Below are 21,543 nucleotides of genomic sequence, written 5' to 3' on the forward strand. Positions count from 1 at the left end.
CACTGCGTTCATCCACCTCTGGCCTGCTCGCCTCCCTACCACTGAGGAAGTACAGTTCCCGCTCAGCCCAGTCAAAACTGTTCGCTGCTCTGGCTCCCCAATGGTGGAACACACTCCCTCACGACGGCAGGACAGCGGAGTCAATCACCACCTTCCGGAGACACCTGAAACCCCACCTCTTTAAGGAATACCTAGGATAGGATAAAGTAATCCTTCTCACCCCCCTAAAAGATTTAGATGCACTATTGTAAAGTGGCTGTTCCACTGGATGTCATAAGGTGAATGCACCAATTTGTAAGTCGCTCTGGATAAGAGCGTCTGCTAAATGACTTAAATGTAAATGTAATGTAAATGTAACTGTTGTATGTGTCGAACTGCTGTGCTTTATCTTGGCCAGGTCGCAGTTGTAAATGAGAACTTGTTCTCAACTAGCCTACCTGGTTAAATAAAGGTGAAATAAAAAATAAATAAATAAAAAATCAGCAGCACCTCTGGACCCTCCTCCTGGAAGAGAGAGGTGATACAGACTACAGACATACACTCCCTCAGGTATATACACACACAGATAAACACACTTTCAACATAGTGTTCACCCATCCTAACTACATTTGAGTCCTATACTGTCGTTACAGAATGACTTCCACTTGTTGAAATTGGCCTATAACAGAATAACAAAAATAAAACGCATGCATTACCATTGTAGAAATTGAAAGAGAACACTTTGGAGATTATGGTAAATTATCAGACCAAAAGTGAGGACACAACAGTTCACCTGACACAAGACTGAATCCAGACATTACATTGTTAATTTGATGTGCATTTTATATTTACTGTACATTTCTCAGCATTTTGCCATTGATGAATTGAAGCAAGCACACTTGTCATTATGTTGTTGTTTGTAACACAGCCCCACATCCCCACCATCACACAATTACTGTTGTTGTTTACGCAATCATTATACATCGCAATCTGGGTGAGGTGGGCATCATTTGAAAGTGTATTCTATTGCCAACATGGCTAGCTAAGTGATACCATATGATCATACAGTGTTAGGCTTTCAAAAGGCACTTCAGACAAACGGATTGTAATTTTGGTGCACATAGAATGGAGTCATGAGTGCATTCAAGTGAGTGTTACGCGGCTAAATTTCTTCACAATACGACAAAACACGGGCTCATTGTGTTCAGGACAACCCAGGGTATAACGCATGTCATCTGGATCAAACATAGCGATCATAAACGCTAATACTGTAAATTACATGAGTTTTCAAATAATGAAATGTGAAGTGCACATTTGGACTCACAGGTGTGCTTTGCTTGTATGACATCAGTGGTATTTATTATAATCCTCAACGTCTCATCTTTCTGAACACTTCGAGTCCTCAATTTATATTTGCCTCAGACAAATGTGCAAAAGTAGCCCAATTAGCGGGAGGGGTGGGGGTATCTTGTCGCGCACGGTGCTCAAATTTATAACGGCTGTCAGTCAAAACCCATACAGTGATGGGAAGCGGGGAACCTGAACCCTGATGTCATGTACAGCCACTGCGTTCTAATTTAGACGCTTATCAATGAAAACATTTGCCATTTTCAATCAGTAGATGGGATGACAGGGCCTGTGAGTGGAAAGGGCTACACCTATCATCATTAAACCCATTCTGGTGGACATAAATATGTTGTGGGTAAATATGAGTCATCGATGATAAGTCAAAAGTCAGACAAACCTGATTAAACTAGTTTGACGTGTACAGTAAGTGTTTGTTAGTGTGTGGGTATGTGTAGGTATATTTAGTAAGTGTATATTGGTTATAAAACACTGTCGGGTATGTATGCAGAATAGAGTGAGATCAGTGATGTATACTAAAGAGGGTCAATGAAAGTCTTAGAATGAAAAGTCCCATTTTGTGTTTATTAAACAAAAACAAGTGTTAAATACACCATATGAAAACCACACATACACACACCTCAACTAAAAATCTGGATGAACTTGATAAACTGCATTATTTTTCTCATTCAAAAATGTGGAAGTAATGAAATAGGCATTTGTGAACATCATATATCCTACACAGTACAAACACAATATGTAACAGACATTTTAGACTTAAATATGCTTTATTATTTCACACAATTCTGGATGCAATATTCTACCCAGGAATATTCAACACTGAAATCTGTTACTCGTTATTCCAAATGCATCTGTGGATCTTTTCTGCAGACAACAATGACAATGCACCTTTGTCTTTAAAGCAGGGTTTGATCTAAACGTCAGAAGACCTTTCTCCCATATGGACCTTCAGGTGCATCTTCAGGTTGCAAGCCTGGGCGAAGCGCATTTGACACTGGGTACAGCTATAAGGTTTCTCCCCTGTGTGGACCCTCTGGTGTCTCTTTAGGGTGCCGGCCTGAGCAAAGCGCATGTGACACTGGTTACAGCTGAATGGTTTTTCCCCTGTGTGGATCCTCTGGTGGATCTCCACCTTCTGGGGGTAGCTGAAGCCTTTGTTACAGAACATGCAGAGGAACCTTTTCTCTTTACTACCGCCTGATGTTGCTCCCCCTCCCCGAGCCTGGACTCCAGTCTTGTCGTTTGAGTTCAATACCTGATCGAAAAGGACGTGTCCGTGTGAATCGGAAGGTGCCATCGACGTGAACACAGATTCGCGATCCCTGAGCGAGTGTAAAGGGTAGTGGGTTGCAACATTTGGATTGGCCTGTAAGCTTTCCCTGTAGTCTAAGAAGTCACTAGTGTTAACTTGCGGCTGGCCTCCTAAGTGAGTCTTATCTGCATTCCATGTCAGAGGAGCATCGCCCTCCACTTTCACAGTCATCTCATCTATGACCAGACCCTCCCCTTTCTTATCTAGGCGCCCTTCAGAGTATACACTACTACTGTACCGGTTCCAGTCCCCTCTCATTGGATTAGTCTGTGTATCTAAGCCCACAGGCATGTCACCAGGTATCATCTCTGTCTCTGTAACATATGAACAGGATGGATCATTGCCAGTGTGTAATGCATCACTCGAGTCCTGATGGGACAGAACCGTCCTCGGGCTCAGGTTACCGTGAAGTAAATACTTTGAACGGGGAGCAGGAGGACAGCCCAGTCGCTCCAGCACTGTTAAAGTTTTTGTGTCTGTCTCTGACTTGAGGATGGCTTTTGGCATTCCATTGACCTCCGCTGCATTGCTGCATTGGGTCCTAGGCTGCGCTGGGGTGTTGGGGGGGTCCTCCGTAGCTACAGGGGGCACTCCAGCCAATCCAGTCTGGATGTCTCTGCTGTGTTTTGGGTCCTCCTCTCCTTCAGACCTCTCCAGCTTGACCCCAGGAACCGCAGCCTCTGCAGACTAACACAAGAAGAGAGGAGGTGATTATCAGTACATGAATTGAACTGGATAACAATGGAAGTCTTACTTCCGACTTCAAATGTACATGAACCTGTACATGTATGCAAGTGAATAGCTGAGGGGAGCCAATCTGAAATAAAATGGCAACATTTGATGTGATGTAATACTATTGCACTAACCTCTATCACAATAACTTGCTGGGTTGAGGTTCCACTCCACTCATCAACAGTGATTGGTTGGTCATCTTTCCATGTATTGTGTCCCGCTGGCTTCAGAAAGCTCCTGTGGCCCCCAGTGAGATGCCCTTCACCTGAGAGAGTGATTTGGGCAAAAGAGGTGGTTCACGACATCGCAGACAAAAATTCCAAATAGTATCCGTAATGTTCGTAGAAATATTTCCAACGTTTTTTATAATCAATCCTCAGGTTGTTTTTACAATATCTAATCGATAATATATCAACCGGGAATGTAGCTTCTTCAATAGGAGAGAGAGAGAAAATGGCTGCTCCAAGCTGTTGCGCATACAAAACGCTGCTGGCACCCAGCTATACAATGATGCGATGTGATCTTTCTCGCTCATTTTTCAAAATAATAGCCTGAAACTATGTCTAAAGACTGTTCACACCATGGGGAAACCATAGGAAAAGGAATCTGGTTGATATCCCTTTAAATGGAGCGAAGTCAGGCTATGGAACATGGAGCTTTCAAAATAGAGGCCACTTCCTTGTTTGATTTTCCTCAGGTTTTCACCTGCAATATCAGTTCTGTTATACTCACAGACAATATTTTGACAATTTTGGAAACTTTATAGTGTTTTCTATCCCAATCTGACAATTATATGCATATTCTAGAGTCTGGGCCTGAGAAATAGGCAGTTTAATTTGGGTACGTTTTTTCATCCAAACATCAAAATACTGCCCCCTACACTCAAGAGGTTAAATTAGGTACTGTCATTGCTATATTGTACACTATTGGCAGTTTTGACACTGACTAGAATTGGCAAGGATGTAAACCGGCCAATCAGCCCAGGGCTGGTTTGAGTATTTTTTTTACAAACTCAATATACTTTAAAATTACTAAACCCTGTGTAGAAATGATAATGGTCCCACATTCATACAGTTTCATGATTGTGTCCAGCTTACTAATAATCAATTAAATCAATTAAGGTAGCATCCAAAAACGATGGATGGAGAACAATTTTTTTGTTAATTTTGACAGCAAGGAAACATTTTAAATTCAGTGCAGTCCTCAATGGACAACTTCTTGATACTGTTTATATATATTTTCCAGTTTTTTAAACACCAAATACAAAACATACACATGAACAACAACTTACAGACGCACACAAACAGACTACATCTCCTCTGCCCAGATCCGCATTCTCACACCTCCATCACTAGTGCTTGCCACATGGCCTTAAATAGTTTTTCCTCGGTCGCCCATGCTATTTCAATAATAATCATTCGATTTTTTCCATTTGGTTAATGATGGCGGATTCAATGATTTCCACGTTTTTTAATATACAGTACGTTCTTTCAAGATGAATGATGAGAAGAAAAACGTCCAGCCCATTGGGTATCTCACTACACTCCCATTTGTCATGTTTTCATTTAGTAAGTAATAGGAAATGCAGTAAATTATCCTCGGCCTTCTGCTAAATGTACCTCTTGCCATTCCTCTGCATCGGACGAGGGTCTTGGCACTACAGGGACGACTGGCGAGAACGCGTTCTCGCGTTGTCCTCTCTGCGCGCTCCCGTGCCACCTTCGATTCCAGAAGTTTCCTCCGCAATGCCATGTTTTCTTTCTGGCTTTGAGTTATTTCAAAACGAAACACTGCATAGTCGTCGTCTACGAGTTTACAGATCTCTGCCACGGCTGCATTCGCTAGTACCTCCATGATGGAGGCTATTTGAGTGTGAAAAACCATACAGTTAGCCATTGTTTGCTAACGTTAGCAGCTAGCGTTTACTAGACAATGTCCTGACTATAACGCGAATGAAAAACTACCTGGGGTACATATGTGATACTGTGCTGTTCAATTTGTCATACTTTGAGTTCCATGGTGTGAATAAATGTCTAAATAAAAACCGATAACGTGGAAATGGTTGTTGGTCACTTCACTTGTTTCTTCTTCTTTGGTATAATGGCGTTTGCAACAATTATTGGTGCATTCCGCCACCTACTGTACACGTGGATAATAAAGTCACCTCCCAAAAAATGTGGTGTAAAAAATACATATAAAAAAAATCCATACAAACTATCAAAAACGAAATGTTAAACTAAATCAGCCTGCTTTTCTGTTCTAATCATGTCGCTACACAAGCTCAGAATGATCCTGTGAGGGCGGGACATTTCCTGGCGACAGTAGTCCTTGCAGTGCTTCTGCCATTAAGTCTTGGAGGACCAAAATCTTCTTGGCTACAGCTATAATGATGTCCAGCTTCTTGGACACTTGTGCAGTTAACAACTGTAGCTATAAATGCTACAAAATACACCTTATTCACAATATTTGTATCCAGATTGACGTATAACATTTGCAACTGGTTGAGGTGCATCCACTGCAATATCTTCTTCAGAACTTGCCCCTTCAACTTTCTTCACTGCCTCCACATAGGAGATTTGCTGTACAGCCCTGATCCTTGACACCTCAACCTCTTTCACCCTAAGAGGTCACTCAGGAAATTCGGAAATATGATCCCCACCAGGTGTTTAGCTCGTCTGGGAGCAAGATGTCGGTGACCGTGACGAGGCTGGTTTTCCCTTTGTAATCCGTGATTGTCTGTAGACCCTGCCACATACGTCTCGTACTGCAGACTGTAAACACAAATTGCACAGAAGAGAATATGAAGGTTTATATAAGAAATTCTTTGCTGTACACACAGAAACATGATGTTATAACATTTTTACCACAGTCAAGCCAATCTACCACTGTGATTCAAGTTCCTAACATTATGAAGCCATTGGAGTTTATTTTAAAGTTTAAAAAAAAATCTTAAATGTACCCGCTTTTTCTCCCTAATTTTGTGGTATCCAATTGGTAGTTACAGTCTTGTCCCATCACTGCAACTCAGGAGAGGCGTAGGTCGAGAGCTGTGCGTCCTCCGAAACACAACCCAGCCAAGCCGCACTGCTTCTTGACACAATGCCCGCTAAACCCGGAAGTCAGCCGCACCAATGTGTCGGGGAAAACACCGTACACCTGGCGATCTGTCAGCGTGCATTGTGCCCAGCCCGCCACAGGAGTCGCTAGTGAGCGATGGGACAAGAACATCCCTGCCGGACTCGAACCAGGATCTCTAATGGCACAGCTAGCACTGCGCCACTCAGGAGGCCTATTTTTTAAATTTTGATTCAAGAATTAAGTAAACGTTTTGGTTCGACAGTAATAAGTAAAACTCAGTCCCTGTAATGACACAAACAAAAGACTAGTCAGTTATTACAGAGTCAGTTTTGTATTTAATTTAAACAAAATGGTCATATAGTCAACTGTGAACTACATTACTTTTATTGCACAAAATGATAAATGATAACATTAATTTGAATACTTTGGAAAAGGTTCAACATTACATTACACACAGCTTCACTATTTCACGTCACGTATACATGAATTAAGGCACTGTCATTATCTCACTATAAAGCAGTATCAACCTAAAGGGACAAAGCATTTTTACAGACACCATCACCATAATCATCTACTCCGCCTCATCATCCTTAATTCACATCATCCACTTTCCTATACATCTAAATCCAACAGAATTCATTACAATCTAACTAGTTCTATATTTTCAGTGCATACAGGCAAACTGCCTCTCTCCCATGTGGACCTTCAGGTGCCTCTTCAAGTGGTGCTGGTGGGAGAACCTCTTCTCACACTGGGGGCAGCTGTATGGTTTCTCCCCTGTGTGGACCCTCTGGTGCCTCTTCAGCTTGGAGGAGTGGGAGAAACTCGCCCGACACAGGTGGCAGCCGAAAGGTTTCTCCCCTGTGTGCATCCTCTGGTGGATTTCCACCTGTTTGGGGAAGCTGAAGGCTTTCCCACAGAATGAACATGGGAAGTGCTTCTCTTTGCCACCAGATCTGCTGATAGCATTACTACTACTGTCATTTGTCAATAGGCTTGTGTAGCCATTTAGTGTTGAGGCACTGGCATTGTCTGAGGTCTGGTTTAACATTAGGGGAGTGTGTGAAGGATGAAAGCCAGGGAGTGTCTGTGTTGTGGCAGGGTCCATGTTCCAATTGATAGATCCTAAGGCAGGCTGAAGGCAGCACCTGTTAAGGGGTTAAGCTGAGGCACAATCAGTCTTTTTGAATCACAACTATAGGAGCAGGATGGAGCATCGCTAGCAGAGTCTGTATCGGTTCTCTCCAGCTGCATACGGACACCTCCCCATCCCCGCAGACCAAATCTAAGTCTCGCCTTCGTCTCAGCCAGTCTTTTGTCATGGAGAATGAGTTCGGATGTTGTTTTGTGTTCGACTGTCTGTTTCTGGTAGTGGTCAACAATGTTGTTCACCAGCCCAGAGTTGAGGATGCTGTCCCATCCACTGACCTCCACTATGTCACCTCTGGTCCTGGCCTGCTCAGTGATGTTGTCCCCTGGGTCCTTGCCTGCACCGGTCTGGGTCTGGGAATCCGAGATGGCTTCCCAGTCTCCTGTGTTAGCCTTCAGCCATCCACCTGCAGGAAGAGGTTAGAAAATATACTTTACAAACATGGCAGAGAAAACTCTACATATGAAGTATTTTGTTAATTACCTTGTGAAGTTAATACATTATAATGTTTGTGTTTTTTGTATGTAAAAATATGTTTTTTTATTTTATGAATGAAGAGAAAAGTATAGCCAGGTGCATCATTATTCCCATTGAAAATATATTACTGTATGTAGTAGGCTATATGTGTGTCTCCCTTACCTTGCTCCCCCATCTTTAGTTCACTCAGCAGGTCAATGCTCTCTGGTACATCTTCTATTGTCTCCTCTTTGACCAACAACAGATCAGGCTTCCCATCCTCCATGTCTACTGACTGTAAGAGATACAGAGTGAGAGGATGTTGGATCAAGAAATCTGATATGAGCACCCTGCTATGGAGCATCTTCTGATTGGGCAATGAAGGATTGCCATGAGTACTATGCAAATGTTAGTTGATTTGATTACTAGACACTTTTTAATGGTTTGATCATTCATAGGCATGTTCCCACACTTAAGACAAAATCAATCAAGACCTTTGAATCAAATTTTATTGGTCACGTACACATATTTTGCAGATGGTATCGCAGGTGCAGCGAAATGCTTATGTTTCTAGCTCCAAGAGTACCTAACAATCCAAAACAATTCACAGAAGAACAATATTTAAGAAGGATCAGAAGAGTCCGGAAAACAGTGTGATGGTTTGGGGATGCTTTGCTGCCTCAGGACCTGGACGACATGCCTTAATAGAAAGGAACCATGAGTTCTGCTCTGTATTAGATAATTCTACAGGAGAATGTCAGGCCATCCATCTGAGCTGAAGCACAGCTTGGTCATGCAGCAAGACAATGATCCAAAACAAACAATCAAGTCTACATGAAAATGGTTAAAAAGCAACAAATGTGAAGTTTTGTAAAGGCCTAGTCAAAGACCAGACCTAATCCCAATTGGGATGTGGCCAGACTTGAAACGAGCATTAAATGTTTGAAAACCAACAAATGTCGCTGAGTTAAAGCAGTTCTGCATGCAAAAGTGGGTGAAAATCCCTCCACAGCGACATGAGAGACTGATCAACAACTACAGGAACCATTTGGTTGCAGTCATTGCAGCTAAAGGTGGCACACCCAGTTATTGAGTATAAGGGGGCTATTACTTTTTCACACAGTGGAATTGGGTGTTGCATAACTTTGTTAATTAAATCAAATATATATTTTGGGGGATTATTTGTAAACTCAGGTTCCCTTTATCTGATATTAGGTTTTGGTTGAAGATCTGATGACATTCAGTATCAAAAATTTGTGGAAATAGAGAAAATCCTAAAGGAGGCACATACTTTTTCACGGCACAAAAAAAAATCAAATGACAACAGATTTTTTTTTAAATAAAAAATATCACAACGTCCCTTGTTTCATGAGCCGTTATAAAAGTTCTCAGAAATGTTCCATACACACAACATCCATAATTTGCAAATAAATTCATTAAAAATCCTCCAATGTGATTTTCTGGATTTTTTTTTCTCATTTTGTCTGTCATAGTTGAAGTGTACCTATGATGAAAATTACAGGCCTCTCTCATCTTTTTAAGTGGGAGAACTTGCACAATTGGTGGCTGACTAAATACTTTTTTGCCCCACTGTATATAGCATTCTGTCGGTGGCAAGTATGTTATATAATAATTTAAATTGAAAAACTGTAAGTGTTGAATCAAGTGTAGATTTTGTACCAGTTCATAAACCATGTGAGATGGAATTGGTACATCGAAAATCTCCTCCCATTTATTTTGCAACCTGTATGGCGCAGCTGTCCTGTATGGCGCAGCTGTTTCTATTTATGCCAGTTCCTTTCAGCCAATTTGTATCTTTAATATATGGTAGGCAAACAAGTTCCCTACCTTCTCCCCTTTCCACTTGCCTCCTCCATTTTTGTGGTAGTGCTGCATTCAGTTGGTTGTAAATTTGGATTGAGCAGATATTCCCATATATTTTCGATAACATATGTTATGTGACACAACTCCTCAGTTTCTATTCATAATATATATCTATTCATCTATTCATAATATAATTAATAAATATAATACCCTAAATATAATACCCTTTCAACCCTTTTTTTTATTAATCCGTATATTTGGGTATAACCATAACATTTGTTGTAATATTCTATATTTTCTGGAGGATAAAACTGAAATTGTAACCAGCTTTGTATGGCTTGTTTAAGAAAGGGCGATACGTTAAACAAAATTTCATTTTCAATTAGTCAGAAATGAGAAGTTGCAATCTGTATAAAGGCAAAAAGGCCATTTTTGAACAAAGGATGAGCCTTTAATAATCTACTGGAGAACCATTTTGGGTTTAAGTATCATTTATGTATGAGTGAAGCTTTTAGTGAGAGGTTTAAAGCTTTAATTTTTAATAATTTTAGCCCCCCAAACTCATATCCATTATATGAATAGGCATATTTTATTTGGTCTGGCTTAGCCTTTTTTTTGTTGCTCATATGATTTAAAAAATTAGTCATCTGGAGTAGGCAGTGCCATTAGTAAGTAAGTAAACTGTGATAGGACCAAAGAGTTAATCAATGTGATTTTTCCATAGAGTATTTACCTCTTCATGGTTGCAGAATCATATCTATCTTTGCTAACTTTCTATTGAAATTAATTGTGGTAAATTCAACTATATTTTTTAAATGTGAAAACCAAGTATGTCTACTTCACCATCCGCCCATTTTATTGGTAAACTACATGGTAGTGTAAACACTATTTTTTTTATGATCCAATACATAATATGGTGCACTTGTCGTAATTAGGTTTTAATCCAGAGAGGCTAGAAAAGTGATTAAGACCTTCAATGAGACTGTGCAGGGATCCAGATTGTGTACTTAAGACAAAACTAGAATCATCGGCATACATTGACACTTTTGTTTTTATCCCCTGGATTTCTAACCCCCTGTTCTTGTTGGGTCTAATTTTAATAGCTAGCATTTCAATGGCCATAATAAATAGATATGGAGACAACGGACAGCCTTGTTTTACTTAAAAAGCTCAATATTTTCTGAGAAGTAACCATTATTTACTATTTTACATCTGGGGTTGCTGTACTTAACTTTAACACATTGTATAAGAGATTCACCAAAACTAAAGTAATCCAGACATTTATATATAAATTGTAGTCGTACTTTATAAAACGTCTTTTCAAAATCTGCTATGAAGATCATACCTGGTATCTTCGATGTTTCATAATGTTCAAGTAATTGTTGTATATTATCTCCAATATATCGTCCATGTAAAAATCCCGTCTGATCAGGATGAATAATATCTGTTAAAATCTTTTTTTTAAACACAAGGCCAAATCTACACTGGAGTTGCTTACCAAGAAGACAGTGAGTTTTCTTGAATGACCGAGTTACAGTTTTGACTTAAATCGTCTTGAGAATCTATGGCAAGACCTAAAAATGATGAACAAGCAATTTGATAGAACTTGATGAAGTTTGAAAATAATATGCAGGTTTAGAAAGCTCTTGGAGACGTACCCAGAAAGATTCACAGCTGTAATCGCAACCAACATTGTTTCTACAAAGTATTCGGGTGTGAATAATTACATAAATTATACATTTATGTACTTAATTTTCAATAACATTTCAATAAACCTGTTTTCACTTTGTCATTATGGGGTTTTGTGTGTAGATGGGTGATAAAATGTTTTTAATCCATTTTTAATTCAGCCGTAACACAACAACATGTGGAATAAGTCAAGGGGTATGAATACTTTCTGAAGGTACTGTAATCTAATCCAATGAGAGGGGACCGGAACCGGTACAGTAGCAGTGTATACTCTGAAGGGTGCCTAGATAAGAAAGGAGAGGGTCTGGTCTTAGATGAGGTGACTGTGAAAGTGGAGGGCTATGCTCTTCTGACATGGAATTCAGATGAGACTCTAGATAACAATTTTCAGGTCTTGCCATAGATTCTCAAGTAGATGTAAGTCAAAACTGTAACTCAGCCACTCAGGAAAATTCACTGTCTTCTTGGTAAGCAACTCCAGTGTATATTTGGCCTTGTGTTTTAGGTTACTGTCCTGCAAAGGTGAATTCCTCCCAGTGTCTGGTGGAAAGCAGACTGAACCAGGTTTTCCTCTTGGATTTTGTTCCATTCCGTTTCATTTTTATCCTGAAAAACACTGCAATAATTAACGATTACAAGCATAACCATAACATGATGCAGCCACCTATATGCTTGAAAATGTGGAGAGTTGTACTCAGTAATGTCTTGTATTGGATTAGCCCCAAACATAACACTTTGTATTTAGGACAAAAAATGTACTGCTTTGCCACATTTCTTGCAGAATTACTTTAGTGTATTGATACACCATCCAAAGTGTAATTAATAACTTCACCATGCTCAAAGGGATATACAATGTCTGCTTTTTTCTTTTTACCCATCTACCAATAGGTGCCCTTCTTTGCGAGGCATTGGAAAACCTCCTTGGTCTTTGTGGTTGAATCTAATCTGTGTTTGAAATTCATTTCTCGCCTGAAGGACCCTTGGAGATAATTGTAAAACGCTATTATTGCACACAGAGTGAGTCCATGCAACTTATTATGTGACTTGTTAAGCTCATTTTTACTCCTGAATGTATTTACGGGTGGAATACTTTTGACTAAAAATGTTTCAGCTTTTCATTTTTTAATTAATTTGTCAACATTTCTAAAAACATTTTCACTTTGACATTATGGGGCATTGTGTGTAGGCCAGTGACAAACAAATAAAACATGTAAATTCAGGCTCGAACACAATAAAATGTGGAAAAAGTCCAGAGGTGTGGATACTTTCTGAAGGCATTGTATATGCCTTATATATCACAACATGTCTGGATACAATATAGACTACCCAGGAATATTCAACACATCTGTTACTCTAGTAATATCAAATGCATCTGTGTAATACTCACCACTGCATCCTGTATCAAAAGGTTGGCTGGTCCTCATGAAAGTCTCTTTTTGTTACAAAGCTTTACTATACAAGTTTCCAACTTACCTAACTTCATTGTTGAAGTATAAAAACATGAGATCCCAAACCCGTTTACAGGGTTGGTTAACTCTTGAGGTTCCTCGGATCTCCACTTTTAGTTTTAAATGCACCTCATTGATGGAACCAACTACAAAATACATTACAATTGGGTGTTCTGGTCTGTTCGGCAATTCTTACAGAGGAATGTAACTGTTTTTCTTGAACATTTGTGTTGTGCTGTATTTCTTTTACATTGTATCTGATTTTATTTAGTCCTATTCATTGTATATGCAGGGCTCCCTTGTGAAAGAGACCCTGGTCTCAATGTTGACTCCCTGTTAAAATAAAGGTCAAATCAAAAATATATTTTCTGCTGACAATAATGACAATTGATGTTTGTTTTTAATGCATCGCAGTCTCGATTAAGAGGAATAGTTACTTTCTATGTTATAGAGTGGAATGGTTTTTCTGCAGGTGTATCCTGAGGTAACTCCTTTCTAAAATCCTCCTCCTGCATTGCGAACCACCTCTCTCCCGTGTGGATCTTCAGGTGCATCTTCAGCTGCTGCTAGCAGGAGAATCTCTTCTCACACTGGGGTCAGCTGTATTGTTTCTCCTCTGTGTGGACCCTCTGGTGTCTCTTCAGGTTGCCAGCATGGGCAAAGCGCATGTTACACTGGTTACAGCTGAAGGGTTTCTCCCCTGTGTGGACTCTTTGGTGCCTATTCAGACTGGACGATTGGGAGAAAGTGGCCCGGCACAGGTGGCAGCCATATGGTTTCTCCCCCGTGTGCATCCTCTGATGGATCTCCACCTGTTGGGGGAAACTGAAGGCTTTCCCACAGAATGAACACGTGAAGCGCTTCTCTATGGCGCTGCCACCTTTACTGATTCTGTCTCTACTACTGTCATTTGTCAATGGGCTTGTGTAGCCATTTAGTGTTGAGGAACTGGCATTGCCTGATGTTTGGTTTAACATAAGGAGAGTGTGAGGAGGATGAAGGCCAGGGAGTGTCTGTGTTGTTGCAGGGTCCATGTTCCAGTTGATAGATCCTATAGGAGGCAGGCTGAAGGCAGCACCTGTTAGGGGGTTAACCTGAGGAGTCATCAGTCTCTCTGAATCACAACTATAGGAGCAGGACGGAGCATCGCTAGCCAAGTCTGTGTGTGTTCTCTCCCGCCCCATACCGACACCTTCCCGTCCCTGCAGACCAAAGCAATGCCTCGCCCTGGTCTCAGCCAGTCTGTTGTCATGGAGACTAAGTTCGGTTGTTGTTTTGTGTTCGACGGTCTGTTTCTGGTTAACAGTGTTGTTCCCCAGCCCAGAGTTCAAGACGCTGTCCCATCCACTGACCTCCACTATGTCACCTCTGGTCCTGGCCTGCTCAGTGATGTTGTCCCTTAAGCCCTTGGCTGCACCGGTCTGGGTCTGGTAATCCAAGATGGTCGCCCAGTCTCCTCTGTCTCCTCTGTTAGCCTCCAGCCAACCACCTGCAGGAAGAGTTTAGAAAATAGACTTTACAAACATGACAGAGAACTCTACATATAAAGTTTTTTTTTGTCAATTACCTGGTAAAGTTCATACATTGTGTGTGTTTTTATATGCAAACATAAGTTGTATTGATTTCATTTGATGTATTGAATGAAGAAAAAAAATGGCGCATCACTATTCAATGTGCTATATGTATTTCTCCCTTACCTTGCTCCCCCATCTTTAGTCCACTCAGCAGATCAATGCTCTCTGGTCCATCTTCTATTGTCTCCTCTTTGACCAGCAGCAGATCAGGCTTCCCATCCTCCATGTCTACTGACTGTAAGAGATACAGAGTGAGAGGATGTTGGATCAAGAAATCTGATATGAGCACCCTACTATGGGGATTGCTATGAGTACTATGCAAACATGATAGTTGATTTGATCACTTGATACTATTTAATGATTTGATAATTCAAAGGCATGGTTCCACACAAAATGAATCAAGACCTGGGCCCATATCCACAAAGAGTATCGGAGTAGAAGTGCTGATCGAAGATCAAGTCCCCACTTGTCTACATTGTCATTCATTATAATCTGAAAAGAAAAACTGATCCTAGATCAACACTCCTACTCTGAGAGGCTTTGAGGATACGGGTCCTGACCTAATACCATTCAGACAGTAGTTTACAGTGGACTCACCTCAGTGAGACTGTGTGTGGTCCTGTGCTGCTCAGCTGGTTCCTCTGTGGGTTGAGGACGAGGTGCAGTCTGGTTTTCCTCCATGACCATGGTCCCCTCAGGGTTCCCCAGACCCTCCTCACACCCCTCCTCCTTCACCAGCAGCATCCCTGGACCCTCCTCCTCCTGGAAGAGGCAGGTGATACAGACATACACTCCCTCAGGTATGTACACACAGATAATAAACACACTTTCAACATGGAGTGTTTACCCATCCCCACTACATTAGAGTCCTATACTGTAGTTACAAAATGACTTAATTGTTGTTAAGCCCATCATGGTGGACATGAATATGAGGTTGTTGGTAAATATTAGTCGCCTATGATAAGTCAAAAGTCGTCATCAGCCAAACCCAACTAAACAAAAATATAAACACAACACTCAAAGATTTTGCCGTTCATATAAGGAAATCAGTCAACTGAAATAAATTAACTAGGTGCAGCCATGGGTGGGCCTTGGAGGGCATAGGCCCACCCACTGGGGAGCCAGGCCCAGCCAATCAGAATGAGTTTTTCCCCACAAAAGGGTTTTATTACAGACAGAAATACTCCTAGGCTGACGTGATCTATAGCTGTGAGGCTGATTAGATGTACTTCCAAATTCTCTAAAACGAAGTTGGAGGCAGTTTATGGTAGAGAAATTAACATTGGATTCTCTGGCAAAAGCTCTGGTGGACATTCCTGCAGTCAGCATGCCATTTGCACGCTCACTAAAAATTTGAGACATCTGTGGTATTATGTTGTGACAAAACTGCACATTTTAAAGTTGCCTTTTATTGCCCCCAGCATAAGTTGCACCTGTGTAATGATTACAACTTCTTGATTTGCCACACCTGTCAGGTGGATGGATTATCTTGGCTAAATATAAATGCTCACTAATAGGGGTGTAAACAGATTTGTGCATATAGAAATGAAACATAGGACCAACACTTTACATGTAGAGTTTATATTTTTGTTCAGTGTGTTTTGACGTGTACAGTAGGTGTTTGTTAGTGTGTGGGTTTTTGTAGGTATATTTAGTAAGTCTATAATGGTTATAAAGCACTGTTGTGTGTATGCAGAATAGGGTGAGATCGGATGTGATGTGTACTAAAGAAAGTCTCAATGAAAGTCGTAAAATGGGACTTTTTATTCTGTTTTTATTAAACAAACAAGTTTTAAAGCTGCAATATGTAACTTTTTGGGCAACCTGACAAAATTCACATAGAAATGTGAGTTATAGGTCTGTCTATAGGTCTAAGAAGTAGTAGATATGTTCTATATGAACTTTTTCTATGCTTCCCCTTTTTAAGTTTCATCTTTGCATCTTTTACACCAGCTTTAAAAAGCTGAAAATACAACATTTTTGGTTATGGAAAACATATTTCACAGCAGTTTAGATGGTACAATGATTCTCTACACAATGTCTACTTGCTTTGTCACAAACTATTAGAATTTTAGCAACCAGGAAATGGAAGAGTGATTTCTGCATTTTGCATCTTTAAATACACCATATGAAAACCATACATACAAAAAAATCTGCATGAACTTGATCAACTGCATTAATTTTCCTATTAAAAGTGTCTTAGAAAATAATTAAGTAGTTGAATGGAAGTGATGAAAATAGGCACTTGTGAACAACATATAGCTTACACAGTACAAACACAATATGTAACTGTATTTTCAGGCTTATATATGCCTTATAAAGTGCCTGGTGAAGTCTACCCACCTCTTGCATTGTATACATACAGTATTAAATTTAACGTTTTTCCTACTGATCTACACAATCTACTCCACATTTTCAAAGTGAAAGAAAGATTATAGAACATAGTGTGGCAGCATTATGTTATGGGTATGCTTGTCACCGGCAGGGACTGGAGACTTTGTCAGGATCAAAAGAAATAAGAAAGGAGCAAAGCCCAGGTAAAAGGTTAGAGGAAGTCCCCCGTCAGTCTTCTGAAAACCTAACTCTGGGATAGTGTTTTATTGTTCAGCAGGACAATTATACAGATTTAATGCCAAAAGACACAGCAGAATAGCTTTCCAAGAGGTGTTGAGTATTCCTGAGTAGTCCAGTCTCAGTCCTGAACTTATCTGCTTGAAATTCAGAGACAAGTTTTGAATATTGCTCACCGTCAATGATTCCCAACCAAATTTACTGAGCTTGATCAATTTTGACCAAGAGTTGTGCAATTTTGGTTCCTAAGAGTTGTGCAAAGTTGGTAGAATCTTATACGAAATTATTCACAGCTGTACTGGCTGCCAAAAGTGCTTCCACCAAGTATTAACTCTGGGTTGTGAAGACATACGCAGTCAAGACATGGTCGTTTTTCAATTTTTTATACATTTGGAAAATTATCAAAAATGTTGATTTCATTTTGAAAATGTAGAGTAGGTTGTGTAGATGGGTAGGAAACAAACTCATGTAATCCCTTTTTAGATTTAATTTGAAGACAGCAAAATGGGAAGACTGTGCAAGGGATGTGTAGACTTTCACTAGCAACTGTATACCCCACAATGTCTGGATGCAATATTCCACCCAGGAATATTCAACACTGAAATCTGTTAAACTCAGATCAGATACATAAGATGAGACACGACGGTCTTAAGGAGCTAGCTCGCCTATCTGACAAGTTATTATGGCCTCGATTCTGACCCAATTTAAGAGTGCGTAAATGGAACATAATTCACTTTTAATGCGCTTTTCTCTTTATGCGTATTCTGACCTTGAACCTAAACATTAGAACAGCATGCCATTCACCCACTATTTGTTTGAGGTGAAGCTCGAATAAATGAAGGTGTGAAGGAGATGTATATAGATACGCAGTATTCTGACCGTGACTTAATTCCCCCACCTTTACGCGCGAGGAAACCATGCACAAGGTCAAGCCAACCTGCCATATTCCAAGTGGAAAAAGTATCTACTTATTTTTTTCTGATAGAAATAACATCATTTTCCATGCACTGTAATTTATACATTGATAAGAGCTATTGGTAAGAGCTAGGTCAATGAGTAATCCGTTTGGAGAAGGGGATTGTAAATACACATGGCAATTGTTTTAGATGATTTTTCCTTATGATCCCCGGAGGAAAATGTGAAACCAGCCATATGGAAGCAAACCGAAAATCATATCAACATGACATGTATTGAGGGCCCTTTCCCACAGTGAAATAAGATATAAATAGCACCGCCGTTATTTCGAACTTTGTTGCATCATGTCATTGTAGAGGCACCATTACCGTGGAAACGGTCTCAACTGCACATCTCATCTTCTTGATCTGAATGCCTCCTCTTTAGTCAGCTGTTGTACAACATAACATTCTAAAACTAGCTAGTTTTATCTTGTCTCATGTCGGCTGTTGCATCTGAACTGGGCTTAACTCTCGTTATTCCAAATGCATCTGTAGATCGTTTGTACTGACAACAATAAAAATGAATCTTCGTCTTTAATGCAGGGTTTGATCTAAGCTATCCAGTGGAATGATTTTTCTGCTGGTGTATATTGAGGTATCTCTTCTCTGAGAACCTCTTCCCGCAGTGCGTACAGGCAAATGGCTTCTCTCCTGTGTGGACCTTCAGGTGCATCTTCAGATGGTCCTGGCGGGAGAATCTCTTCTCACACTGGGGGCAGCTGTAGGGTTTCACCCCTGTGTGGACCCTTTGGTGCCTCTTCAGGCCACGAGCCTGGGCGAAGCGCATTTGACACTGGGTACAGCTGAAGGACTTCCCCCCTGTGTGGACCCTCTGGTGGATCTCCACCTTCTGGGGGCTGCTGAAGCCTTTGTTACAGAACATGCAGAAGAACCGTTTCTCTTTACTATTGCCTGATGTGGCTCCCCCTCCCTGAGACTGGGCTATAGCCCTGTGGTTTGAGTTCAATACCTGATCAAAAAGGATGCGGCCATGTGAACTGGAAGGTGCCATCGATGTGGACACTGAGTCGGCATCCCTGAACGCGTGCAAAGGGGAGTGGGTGGCAACATTTATTTTTGTCTCTAAAAAGTCCCTGGTGTTGCCCTGAGAGTGTCCATCTCCTAAGTGAGTCTTGTTTGCATTCCATATCAGAGGAGCGTCGCCCTCCATTTTCACAGTCACCTCATCTACGACTATAACCTCCCCTTTCTTATCTAGGCACCCTTCAGAGTCTAGACTACTACTGTACTGGTTCCAGTCCCCTCTAGACAGATCAGTCTGTGTCTCTAAACCCAAAGGCATGTTGCCAGGGTCCATCTCTGTAGTGTAAGAACAAGATGGATCATCACCACCAGTGTCTAACGTGTGACCATAGCCATCCCCACGGGAATGAACCATCCTCTGGCGAAATACCGGTAAATACTCTGAGCCTGAAGCAGGAGGACAGCCCAGTGGCCCCTGCCCCAGTCTCTCTGTGTCTGATATGTGGTCAGATCCTCTGTGTAAGAGCCTTTGTGTTACAGTTAAAGGCTTGGTGTCTGTCTCTGATTTGAGGACGGCGTCGGGCCTTCCACTGACCTCCGTGATGCTGCGTTGGGTCCTGGGCTGGGGCGCAGAGGTGGTGGGGTCCTCCATGGCTTCATAGGGCGCACCAGCCACTCCAGTCTGGATGTCTCCACTTTGCATTGGGCCCTCTCCTTCAGACCTGTGCTGCTTGACCCCTGGACCTGCATCCTCTGCAGACTGACACAAGCATTGGATAACATTATTGTAGGGAAGTCTCACAACATCTCCTATGGCAGAACAATTAGGATGTAAGCAAATTAATAGTATAACTGGTCACATTTGATATATAACACTATTACACTAACCTCTATCACGATAATGTGCTGGGTTGAGGTTCCACTCCCCTCATCAACAGTATCTGGTTGGTCATCTATCCATGTATTGTGTCCTGCTGGCTTCACAAAGCTCCTGTGGCCTCCAGGGAGCTGTCCTTCACCCGAGAGAGTGATTGGGGTAAAATAGCTGGTTAGGTTAGCTACTGTCAATGCTATACTGTACACTATTGACAGTTGACAAAATGTCTAGAATTGACAAGGATAAGTTAACAATTTGCATAATTTATTGATAAACTATTTATAGACTGATTATGTTCCATGCATCCTATTGTTTTCATTGAGTAAATAATAGGAATGCAGTAAATCAATTATCTGGTTATAATATGATATTGTGTCTTCGTGCAATATAGTTAAGTAATGAGGGGAATTACTGCATATTATCCAAAAACGGATCATGACCCAATTCTGGGTAACACATCTGAACACATGTACAGAGGGGAAACGGGCGACAGGCCGCTAAGCCGCGGCCTTCTGCTAAATGTACCTCTTGCCATTCCTCTGTATCGGTCGAGGATCTTGACACTACTGGGACGAATGGCGAGGACGCGCTCCCGTGCCATCTTCAGTTCCAGAAGCTGTAGTTTCCTCCGCAATGTCCTGTTTTCCTTCTGGCTTTGAGAAATTTCCAAACGAAACACTGCATAGTCGTCGTCTACGAGTTTACAGATGTCAGCCACGGCTGCATTCGCTAGAACCTCCATAATGGAGGCTATTTCAGTGTGAAAAACCATACAGTCAGCCATTGTTAGCAGCTAGGTAGCTAACGTTACCTAGATAACATCTATCAACCAAGTCCTCAACGCGAATTAAACACTACCTAAGTATGTGATGCTGTGCAGTTAAATGAGTCATAGTTTGAGTTCCAGGGTTTTAATAAACGTCTAAATAACAACAATGAAAACGCTACGGTGGTAATTGTTCTTGGTCACTTTACATTTCCGTTTACACTGAAGAGAAATTATGTTATTGGGTGGAGTCATAGCTCATAGGGTGTGGCTAAAAAAAACGGTACTATCGTTATCTTCTGATCTGAGAGCAGACCTGTTTAGAAATAAGTGTGTTAGCAAGAACAGAGTAGAATAAAATACAATACAATATAATTACTTTATTCAATTTACATCACCTCAGTAAGGTAAATAGTCAACTGTCTTAGAAATGTTTGGGGGCATCTGATGCTAATTTCCTGCATTTCTACACAATCGAATAAGAATATAATATTTTTCTAAATGTATACATGAATGTGGATGCTACCATCATTACAGATAATTCTGAATGAATTATGAAGAATGAGAAAGCTATAGAAATGTCATACACCTCTCCTGTTATTGTAATGGTGAAAGGTTAGTATGTCTTGGGGTATGATATTTGTGCGTCTAACTTTCTCACTCATCGTTATTCACGATTCATTCACGATTATAGCATCTACATTAACTTAGAAGGGTTTATAAACATATTATTATTTACAATAAAAGTGACTCCAAAATGACAATATATTATGTACAATTAA

The 21,543-nt window shown here is 40.8% G+C and overlaps 4 protein-coding genes across 5 annotated transcripts in view; 1 reads left to right on the forward strand and 3 right to left on the reverse strand.

Moving 5' to 3' along the window:
• The window catches only part of LOC118395564 (neurotrophin receptor-interacting factor homolog), a 238,501-nt gene that overhangs the window by 188,733 nt on the left and 28,225 nt on the right, over nt 1-21,543 (reverse strand). Inside the window, exons 5-7 of one of the 2 annotated variants that reach the window (XR_008066155.1) lie at nt 14,731-14,842; nt 8,596-14,522; nt 8,256-8,367 (exon numbers count right to left, since the gene is read on the reverse strand). Coding sequence is in view for 1 of the 2 variants with exons in the window: in XM_052465094.1 (XP_052321054.1) it covers nt 14,386-14,522; nt 14,731-14,842 (249 nt within the window). In the remaining variant the exon portion in view is untranslated. Of the gene's footprint in view, nt 1-8,255; nt 8,368-8,595; nt 14,523-14,730; nt 14,843-21,543 lie in introns of those variants that run through there. The other variant, XM_052465094.1, reaches the window with a different exon arrangement.
• Nucleotides 1-21,543, forward strand: part of LOC118395624 (uncharacterized) — a 180,880-nt gene that overhangs the window by 55,798 nt on the left and 103,539 nt on the right. The gene's annotated exons all lie outside the window — the stretch shown is intronic.
• LOC118395598 (zinc finger protein with KRAB and SCAN domains 7-like) lies at nt 1,888-5,523 on the reverse strand. The gene is made up of 3 exons (XM_035789457.2): nt 5,008-5,523; nt 3,523-3,653; nt 1,888-3,343 (listed from the first exon to the last, which is right to left on the reverse strand). Exons 1-3 carry the CDS (start codon nt 5,282-5,284, stop codon nt 2,258-2,260), a joined length of 1,494 nt encoding a protein of 497 aa, XP_035645350.1. The 5' UTR covers nt 5,285-5,523; the 3' UTR covers nt 1,888-2,257.
• Nucleotides 16,362-21,002, reverse strand: LOC127906045 (zinc finger protein 589-like). The gene is made up of 3 exons (XM_052465173.1): nt 20,521-21,002; nt 20,007-20,131; nt 16,362-19,878 (listed from the first exon to the last, which is right to left on the reverse strand). The coding sequence occupies exons 1-3, from the start codon at nt 20,777-20,779 to the stop codon at nt 18,691-18,693; spliced, it is 1,572 nt and encodes a 523-aa protein (XP_052321133.1). The 5' UTR covers nt 20,780-21,002; the 3' UTR covers nt 16,362-18,690.

Source organism: Oncorhynchus keta, chromosome 16 (assembly GCF_023373465.1).
Source record: "Oncorhynchus keta strain PuntledgeMale-10-30-2019 chromosome 16, Oket_V2, whole genome shotgun sequence".
NCBI classification, from domain to species: domain Eukaryota; kingdom Metazoa; phylum Chordata; class Actinopteri; order Salmoniformes; family Salmonidae; genus Oncorhynchus; species Oncorhynchus keta.